Genomic DNA, 10,354 nt, shown 5'->3' on the forward strand with positions numbered 1-10,354 from the left:
AGCCTCAGACTCCTCATTAGTAAAACACGCACAGTGGTGGAACTGTCTGGGGATCTCAGCCATAAAGTGGTGTAAAACAGTTAGTGAGGTGCCTGGCACACAGTAGGTGCTCACTGAATGCAGCTGTTGTTGTTAAAGAGACTCATTTGGGGACTATCACTTGCAGGCGCACATGGGGCAGCATTAGCCACACCGGCAGGCCTGCCTGCCTCAACTTCGCGGAATTAGAAATTCCTCAAAGGTGCAAATCATGCTTTGTCTATACTCGCCCAACTGGCATGCATTTATTGAGCACCTACTGTATGCCAGGCACCATGCTCAGGTCTTAGGATTCATGGCACCTGCCCAAGGGGGGGGGGTCACAGAGTAGTGGGAGAGACAGGCAGGTCTTTGTAGAACAGGATGAAGCAGCCCAGGGAGGCTGAGGCAGCATCGACAAGGCACCCAAACCCATGGCTCCAAGGATGAACAGCCATTGGCCAGGGAAGGTGGGGAGAAGGGCGTTCCACACCGGCTGGATGTCAGCAGAGCTGTGGCGACCCTGTGGCGAAGCCTGCAGTTCAGGCTGGCGGGAGCCTGGAGAAGGAGGAGGGGGCAGTGGTGAGTAGTGAATGTGGGGCATGTGGTCAGTCCAAAAGCCAGTGGGATGAGCAGGAATGCATGAGAGCCAGCCAGGTGTGAAGCAGTGGGAACAGCACTCCAGACAGAGGGAACAGCATATCTGGTGGCCTGGAGGTGAGGGAGCCACATACTCCCAAGCAGTTTCATCACCAGTTAACCACTGGAGATGATGTTTTGGCTCAGCTTTCCTGATGGGAACACACCTGTCTCAATCACCTGGGAGCCCATAACCCCCTGGAGCTTGCAAGGGTCTGGGTTGGGGCTGCAAATTTAATCCTTGTCACTGTTTGGAAGATCTTGGGCTGTTTCCTTTCTCAGCCTTTTGGTTGCCTTTTGCAGAAAACTTTTCATCACAAAGCCGGGATTAAGTTGCTTTCTTGGCTTTTCTAATTAACTCTTGTAACAAAAAGTCCCTGCCGTGTCTCTGTGATGTTGCTGCCTCTTCTCTCACCTCCTGGCTTGGCAAGGAAGGAAAGCCGGGATGTTTCCTATCGCGTGATATTGCTCGTTTGCATGAAATCCCAGTGACTGCCTTTTTCCGATCACGCGTCTAGCTGCCAGCTACCTTTTAAGTGGCTCCAAGCTCCCCTCCCGGGAGGTGTCTGGCTGCTAGATGTTTGCCGCGGAGTCTGCACCGCCGACCTGCAGCGACCTCCGCACAGCATCCTTTAGTGAATGCACATCTGGACCAACCCCTGCCTGGTCCCGAGGTCCGAAGCCGGCTCGTTACAGGAGCAGACACCAGGCTGCTCCCAGATCCGGACTCTGTTTGCTACACACGCTTTCTTTTAAGGGACTGGGAGTTGCAATGCCAAGCTGTGCTGCAACGGAACTTTGAAAAACATCTTAAAACAGAATGTGGCAAGGCGGTTGCTTTTTAAAAATTTTTGTAAAAATGTGTTCTCTCTGGTTTTTAAATTTGAGTAAGCTCCATGAGAGAAAACTGGGAAAATGCAGGAAAACTGAAGAAGGAAGAAAAGTCACTCAAAGTCCAGGGGGCAGACACACTTACCAGTTTGATGTCTTTCTTCTGTGCCTACCCTTAAGGGGTATTAACACATAAATCTGATTCCGCACATACTAACTTGTGTCTTTTTCTGCATGCAGCATTTAGACCTGCGTTTTCTGTCTGTTACAAACCCCGTCAGCTATGTTTCACCGAACCGCTTCAATCGTGTGAGTTCATGTCCCGCAACCCACTGAACTATTCCCTCATGGTTCCGATTTTTCCCCACTACAAAAAAAAATGCCCTTATGAACGTTTTCATGCATTTAGGCTCCTTTCCTTATTTGAATTCCCAGAAGTAGGATTCCTTTGCCTAAGGCCAGGAATATTCTGGTGGCTTTCCATCCACGTCACCAAACTGCCTCCCAAAGAGCCGATATATACATTTCTCCACAGATTTTCTGTTATTGTGGTAAAAGGCACATAACGTTCATCATCTTAACCATTCGCAAGTGCACAGTTCAGCGGCATCAAGCACTGAACTGAACGCGCAGCCCACGCTGTTGCGCAGCCATCACCGCCATCCACCTCCCTCTTCATCGTCCCAAACTGAAACTCTGTCCCCATGAAACACAAACCGCCACTGCCCTCCCCCCAGCCCCTGGCACCCACCATGCTACCTTCTGTCTCTGTGGATCTGACTATTCTAGGAGCCTCATGTAAGTGAGACCATACGGTATTTGTCCTTTTCCGACTGGCTGACTTCACTTAGCATAACGTCCTTCCGTGTTGCAACGTGCGTCAGAATTTCCTCCCTTTGTAAGGCTGAGTAATATTCCACCGCATGGCTAGACCACACTTTGCTTAGCCGCCCACCTTTAGTGGACACGGGCTGCCTCTACCTTTGGGTAACGCCACCGTGCACACGGGTGCCTTTCTTCCGGACCCCGAGCGTGGGGGCCCTCGTCTGACATGCAGAGCTGGCTAAGCTCAGGAGACTGCTCAGACTACCCAGTCAAAGGCACAGGTGGGAGGCTGGGCCAGGGCGGTGCACGTGGAGCCCTGAATGCCGACCACAATTCCGACAGGCAAAGCCAAAACATGAGATGGGTGTGGGCACCACTGCAGGCGAGGGCTGGCCGGGAGGGAAGGCGCGCAGGGGAGGGAGGCTGTTGCTGCTGAAGATGCCACGGTTTAGCCGTCCAGTACGCGTCTGCGCGGCCAGGGAGGGCTGAACCACGCATCCCCACTGGCTCCGTGCTCCCAGTGAGGAGGTGTGGTGTGGCCGGGACATGCCGGGCTTCACAGCCCAGCTCCACTGCTTTCTGACCCTGTGGCCTCGGGCAAAATACACGACCTCCCTGGCTTAACCGGGCAAGTGACTTCAGTGGAGCGCCTCAGTTTCCCCGTTTGCAAAATGCATGCAACCACAACAGAGCTAAACAAGCAAATGCCTGTGAAGCACTTAGAACAGTCCCAGGCACGGAGCACGCACACGACTAAATTGGAGCTGCTGTTCTGTTCACTCCCCAACTGACATTTACCCGCGGCCCGCACAGTGGGCCAGTGCCGAGCGAGGGGTACAGCTGCGAAACGGACATTCGCTCCAGCAGCTCGGAGCTGGGGACGCACACAAACAAACCAAATCTCAGCACAGTGTGATCCAGACTGCGGGGGAGGGCGAGGGGCGGCCAGAATGCACAGGCAAGCCCCTGCCCCACCCTGGAGGAGGTCACCTCTGAGCTGAGCGGGCTGGACGGGTACCTGTCCACTGCCACATACCCAGGGCTCAGCACAGGGACCACACGCTGTGGGCGCACAGTCATTTTGTTTATGAATGAGACACGGGTTAGCAGAAGGTAGGAAGGGAAAACGTGCCAGGCGGAAGTGACAGCATATGCAAAGATCTGGCAGAAAGAGCGCCCATCGTGGCTACTTGACGGCCCTGCTGCAGGGCAGCTGGCAGCAGCCAGAGGGGGAGGTGGACAGGGACGATCTGGGTGCTGGGAGGCCCCGGGAGGCTGCCTACACCCCTCCTGGGCTCTGGCACTTCCCACCCCTGCCACTCCTGGATTAGTCCTCGGAGGCCCACGCAGGTGGGCGAGGGGGCCAAGGCCTTGGGGGGCCAAATCTGTGGGTGGATGGAGGGTAGCCAGGGCCACTGCCTTGACCCCCTGACCTGCCTGGGCCCACCGTTCCAGCCAGAACCCCAGGGAGAAGGAAGGAGGACTTGGCCCCCAGTGCTGGCCCCAGCCAAGGCAAACAAGGCCGCCCACTCGGCAGGAAGACGTGATAGAGCCCAGATGGCTTCAAGGCCCTTTGGGGGCCACGGTCCCCCTGACTGATGTCCAGCCCCTGCTGGGCCCAGCTCCTCGCTGTGGCTGGCCAGGCCCCATGGTCGTCTCAGTCCCTGCACTGGGGCCATCCAGGCCCAGCGAGGCCCAGAACACACCACGCTGCCTCCTGCCTTCCCGTGCTGTCCCCTCATCCCCCAGCCTGAACGTCCCTCCCTCTCTGGACAGCTCCTACCACACTTCAGGTCTCAGAGAGGCTTGTGCACCCCAGCGCGCGTTCTCAGCGCACGAACCCTCATCCACGGCATTCCTTGGTACACGCTGCCTGCTGGGGTCCTCGAGCCCGGCAGGGCAGGGACCGCACGTGGTGTTGCTCACAGCCACGGCCCCAAGGCCAACGAGCCGGGGGGGATGAGCACATGAAGAAACCCGGACGTGAGGGTGGCAGGTGGGGCGGCAGGAGCCCATCTGCAGCGGCACCCTCGGCTCCAGGGCTCAGAGCCACCTGGGTCCCAGGAGAGTCCCAGCAATCCAGGAAAGTGTGCAAGCAGGAAGGAAGGACGCCCCCAACCCCGCCAGAGCCACAGCTCAGACTGGGTTCTCCCCACGCCTGAAGCATGTGCACCAGCCTGCCTGGACGCTGTCCATTTCCAAGTGAAGCACAGTGAGGGGAGGGTCCCCAGGGGCCACCATTTATTGGCCTGTGTGACCCTAGGCAACCAATCTCATCCTTAGAGCCTCAGTTTCCCTGTCTGTAAAAGAACCAACCATGCCAGGTTGGCAAGCGACTCAACGAGTGCTTGGCACATAGTGAACAGTCTGTTACCCCGATGACCGTCCACTGCCCCACTCTCCCCACAACCCCCTGTTACCCTGACAACCGTCCACTGCCCCCACACTCCCCCACCCCCAGGACCCAGTCCAGAGCTTCCCCAGGCCTTGGTGGAGGGCTGGGAACTGCCAGGCCCCGCTGCTGCCTTTCATCCCAGACAGGAAGGCTCGGCTCCACGCCGGGAGGATCTGGAACAGATGTCCGGGAGCGGCAGGGGGCTGGGAAAGCAGCGACCTCCATCCCGGGACCTCCATCTCCCCCCTGCCCCTCACCTCACTCCCTCTAGGGGACCTGGGGCCAGAGCCAGCCACCCACTCTCCCCTCCCACGAGCCTTCGAGGGAGGGAGGGGAACAGAGCCAGCAGAGGTGGCCTGAGGACCAAGAGGAGGGGCTCCCTGGCCCACCTCAGGCAATCAGGGCCTCCACCGGGGACAGTCCCAGACCACGCCTTCCCCCAATATTATGCAAGCCATGGCTTAGCCCAGAGCAAACCTAGGTCACAGGAAACCAAAAAGGGGCCAAATCTGTGACTGCCGTGAGCCCCTAGCACCTCTCGTGCGTAAACAGGGCCCTGGGTCAGATGCCTTTTGGGAGCAGGGTTGGCCAAGGAGAGCATTTCTCAATCCCCACGGTAGAACCCGACCACAGGCGAGCCTCAGCCCTGAGCTGTCCTCAGCAGAGTGTACACACACACATGCTAGTCACACACAAGGACTGTCACAGCTCTGATGTGAGCTCATTGAACACACACAACCACCCCAGGAAGTGGTGACTCTTATTCTCATTGTACAGATGAGGAAACCGAGGCAGAGAGAGGTGACATCGCTTGCCCAGTGAGTGGCTCTGCTGGGCCTGAGTCCAAAGCCCCCTTTTGTGATTTCTACCCCATTCTGCCTCCCAGAGCAGGCAAAAGAGAACTCTGAGCTGGACCCAGAGCACAGGATGGAGGAGGTGACACCATCATTCATTCATTTGTTCCTTCTCTGCTTATTGTGCAAACACTTCCGGACTCCCTCCTATGTGCCTGGCACCATACGACATAACGGAAAGAACGATGGCCAGGGGTAAAGCACACGCCTCGGGTTCCTTGCTTATAGAAGGATCACAACCACCCTGCTTCTAAGGGCTCCACGCAGCGTTCGACCAGTTTGCACAGCTCAAACACAGGACCTGGCACACAGTAAGCGCTCAGTGAATGGGAACTGTCCCAAATCCCAAAACTTGGACATTTCCTCCACCCCCTCCCACCTTGCTTGTGCCTGGCTGAGTCCCTTTCCTGGGCCCCTGGGTTCCACTGACACACGTGACATTCTGTTATGGAACAGTGTGTCTCCCCCACAACCCCCCACCCTGTCCCAGATTCCTTCCCCTGTGGCCTTGGGGTCCTGCCAGCCCCATCCAGACAGCTCCCCCAGCCTCTCCCCTCCCCACTGGCTTCCTGTCCCTCCCCCTTGCCTGGGTGGAGACCTCACCCCACCCAGAAGCCCCATCTTGTGGTCCAGATAGGCCAAGAGAAGGTGACATGGCCCTGAGGAACTGAGCTTCTCGGGGTGGCAGCAGGCAGGAGGGGGCTCATTATCCTCCCCACTCCCCCTCCAGTGTCATTTCCAGCCCTTCCCAGGGTGCTGTCACCCAGGCCTGGGAGGAGCCAACACATTTGACGGATGGTGGAACTCATGTCCGTGTCTAGACTGCCATTTAGCAGCTGTGGGCCTTTGGGCAAAACACTTAACCTCTCTGAGCCTCAATTTTCTCATCTGAAACATGAGGACACAATCGCATCATCCCTTATGCAAACTCCTAGGCTCCAGACGTGTTCTGGAATCAGAACTTCACACAGTTTAGAAAGATGATGCAGGCCTTATACCACATGTTGTGTTAACACCCCCAGTGGGGCCTGGGGCTGCAGGCTGTACTCAGATGAGATTTCAGCAGCAAAACGTATGAATACTCATTTTCACTAGGATAAACTAAGCCTATAAATAGCCTCAAGTCAGGTTTAGCACTCAAAAATGAGTTGTAAAAGTACTTTGAGTTTTCAAAGCCTTGGGAGATTTTGACCTGTGGCAGGTTAAGGGAGTGTGACCAGTGACCCCCCACCCCCACCCCCGGGGCTGTGGATGGAGGCGGCAGCAGGAGAGGCGCTGGCACTGTGCTGCAATGGGGCGGGGAGCACCCCAGTTGCCCACGGTGGAGGGCTGGGTCCGGACTCCGGATTCTGATTCCCAGGGAGCTCAGGCTCCTGCACCTTGGCAGGGGGTGGGAAGGAAGGATTCCTGGGCAGGGCAGAGAGGTGGCCGCGCGGTCTGGAACAGCTACCTAACTTGGTCCTCCCGCCCAGAGGGCTAAACTTTTCCTGCTCAGTGACGAACTTCTCAGCGCCGACTCTCCAGAACACGCCCCAGGACTGCACGCAGCCTCAGGGGTCCACTGGGCCCCCTGAAGACCACCAGAGGACCCACCCGAGGTCAGGAGCCCCTGCCCGAGTGAGTGGACTAGTCCACTCCCCGGTGCGTAACCGCCCCCACAGTCGAGGGGATGGAAAATCATTGCAGGCGATTTTAACTGCGCCCAGATCCCGGCTCTGCCAAGGGCTCCCAGGAGGCTTCCCGCCCCTTCCAGCCCCAAGGGGCACCCCTCAGTCTATTCTTCCACAAGGGGGTACAGTCCTGTTCCTGAGGCCCCCACATCTGGATCCCACAGCCCACCCCAGGGAGCGCGCGGCAGCTCAGGCCTCTGCTTGGGGCCCCCAGTGGGTGGGGACAGGGCTTGCGGCGGCGGCGGCACCCGAGCCCGCGCTTACCCAGGCGGAGCGTGATGTTGACCGAGGTGGGGTACTGCACGCCGAAGGCCATGGACGGGCTCTGCCACCAGGTGCTCTCGTCCTGGCTGTGGAAGTCGGTGAGGTAGGAGGCGTTGTGGTGGCGTGCGGGGTCGGCGGCGTCGCAGCGCAGGCACTGCGCCCCCGGGCCCGCCGCGCCCACGTGCGGGCAGAAGTCCTCGGGCGGGCTGCCGCACGTGTGCGACGCCTCGGCGCGCCGGCCGAACGCCGCGTTCTCGAACTCCGGCAGGCAGCGCTGCGGGCGCCCCGCGCCGTCGTAGCACGCGCCCATGCCCGCGCCGGCCGCCCGCGGCGCCCCCAGCGCCAGCGCCAGCAGCAGCAGCGCGCCCGCCGCCATGGCCAGGCAGCGACGTCCAGCTCTGCCGCCGGCCGGCTGGCGAGGGTGGGCGCCGGGACCGGCCCTCCCCGGCGGGCGGGACCCGCGACGGGGCTGGGAGGGCTGGGGGAGGGGCCGCTCGTGCGGAGCTCACCCCCACCTGCTGGACGTGCCCGGGACTGCCGGCTCCGGAGGCGCAGGGGGCGGGGCGCCCGGGCCTCTCCAGCCTCAGTGTCCTCGTCTGAAAACCGGGCTCGTGACCGCGCGGTACGGCTGCAGCGGCGGCTCACTCAATGGCAGCCGCTCACGGATGCCTTCAAGTCCTGAGGTGAAAGGGGACAAGGACCTTCAGCCGGCCTTTGCCGTTTGCGCATCTCCTCCTCGGGGTGAAGGGCACCCACGGCGGGGCTGTGAGGCGGCTCCTCACCTCCTCTCCCCCAGCCCTGGAGGGTCCGCTGTTTGAACGCAGACTGTAGCCTGATGTGTGTACCCGGTCCCACCACCACCCCGGAGAGGCCCTCCTCGTCCCGTCCCCGGTGGAGGCGCCTTTTCACTCCCATTCATTAAAATTAGTAAATCGAAGGAGAAAAGCCATTTGCTAAAACTCAGCAGCCATTCCCAGAAAAACTCGAAGCAAAATAGAAATAAACTTACGGAACATGACTATGTTCTGTTTAGCAAACATCGTATTAAACAGTGAAATTTCAAAGGCACGTCCACGGAGGTAAGGAGCAAAATGAGGGCAGAGTAGTCAACAAAATTTTGAGAGACAAGATTAATTGTAGTGGGGTGGTTAACTACCAGTATTTAAATGTAATTAAAACAATGGGGTTCTGGACAGGACTGTAGGCTAGATCCATGGAGCAGCGTTCCATGGACCCAAGTACCCTTAGTCCATGATATCACCACTGCTGTTCAATATTATTTTGGAAGTTCTAGCTAATGTAATAAGATAAAAAAGATGTAAATGCTTCTAGTTATCTGAAGATACATTTAGAAAAATCTAAAAGATTCTACTGAAGACTATTAGAATTCATAAGAGCTTCATAAGATGGCTGAGTGTAGAGTGAAGCACAAAAACTAATGCCAGCAATCGTTCAGAAAACGTAATAGAGAAAGGTTCCCATTCACAAGAGTGATGCACACGATACAAAACCTCACAACAGATCTAGTATGAAATATGCAAGATGTAAATGAAGGAAATTATGAAACTCTACTGAAAGACATAAAACCTGAAGAAGGAGACCAGCATCTATAGTCCCGATTTCCAACTGTTTAAATATATACATGCTCCCCAAGTTAAAAAATCAATTTAATGTAATTCCAAATTGTTTATTTTTTCCTTATTTTTATTTTTTAGAGATAGAGTCTCACTCTGTCACCCAGGCCGGAGTGCAGTGGTGCAATCATAGCTCACTGTAATCGAGCTCCTGGCCTCAAGTGATCCTCCGCCCTCCGCCTCCCAAAGCACTGGGATTCCAGTGAGCCACTGCACCTGGCCCCAGATTGTTTTTTGATGATGTTGTGAAGGGTTAGTCATTAAAGTTTTCCTTTATGGTCAGGAATATGATTGCAGCGGACTGTTGGTGCCCCACCCAGGTGCCCTTTGCTGGGCTGTGCACCCACCCACAGCCAATTCATCCCTCAGGCACAGGAGACGTGGTGGCCCACAATACTTTTAGGAGCCCAGAAAAATATTCTAATTTCAAAGTCAGAAGGGAAAAAAATAAACTTTTAGGTTGAAGAAAATTTGTTTTTAATTTTGCCCATTGGGGAATCGAACCCCAAGAAAATGTTTTAATATATGATATTAATACATTTGTCTTTATATCAATGCCGTTGCCAAATATAATTTTAAAAATTTTTAATTGTTCAATACATGTAACATAAAATTTACCATCTTAACCATTTTTAAGTTACAGTTCGGTAATATTAAGTACATTCACAATGTCGTGCAACCATCACTGCCATCCATCTCCCGAACGTTTTTATCTTGCAAAACCAAAACTCTATACCCATTAAATGATAACTCTCCGTACCCTCTTCCCTCTAGTAAAATACAATTTTTTAATATTTTTTAATGAATAAAGGAATTCACTAAGGCAAAAATGCCTAAGGTCCAGGAAGTCATAATGCTTCCACGACAGCAGCCAGCTGGTATCATTGAAGCTAGGTGGGGTATTGATAGTCTCCAGCATGCGGTGACAGTGCAATCAATAAGACTGTCACCTACAGTGAACTTGGCCCAGGTACAGGTGGAAGGCAGTGACTGGTTCATGCGATCTCCGGTGTTTGAGAACAGGGAATAGAGGTTCCAGGTACTGTGGAATTGGGTGGCTCTCGCTGAGCGTCACTGATGCTTTGAAGAGAGAAAATGGCCAGCTCAGGGTAATCAGCCACCAGTGCAAAGCAAAGCTGGAAATCCAGAGGCCCTTCCTTGTTGGCAACAGTTAAAGAAACCATCAACTCAAGCCACAGGGCAGAACCTGCTGAAAACTAGGCT

General features: G+C 55.7%; 1 protein-coding gene across 1 annotated transcript in view; it reads right to left on the bottom strand.

Annotated features, from left to right (window-relative positions):
- The window catches only part of LAMC3 (laminin, gamma 3), a 54,860-nt gene extending 46,960 nt beyond the window's left edge, over window positions 1-7,900 (bottom strand). The window contains exon 1 of the mRNA XM_012639687.1: window positions 7,497-7,900. Coding sequence (XP_012495141.1) covers window positions 7,497-7,872 — 376 coding nt within the window. The 5' untranslated portion in view covers window positions 7,873-7,900. The remainder of the gene's footprint in view (window positions 1-7,496) is intronic.
- Window positions 7,901-10,354: the final 2,454 nt, after the last annotated feature.

Source organism: Propithecus coquereli, unplaced genomic scaffold (assembly GCF_000956105.1).
Source record: "Propithecus coquereli isolate 6110/MARCELLA unplaced genomic scaffold, Pcoq_1.0 Scaffold142, whole genome shotgun sequence".
In the NCBI taxonomy this organism is placed as follows: domain Eukaryota; kingdom Metazoa; phylum Chordata; class Mammalia; order Primates; family Indriidae; genus Propithecus; species Propithecus coquereli.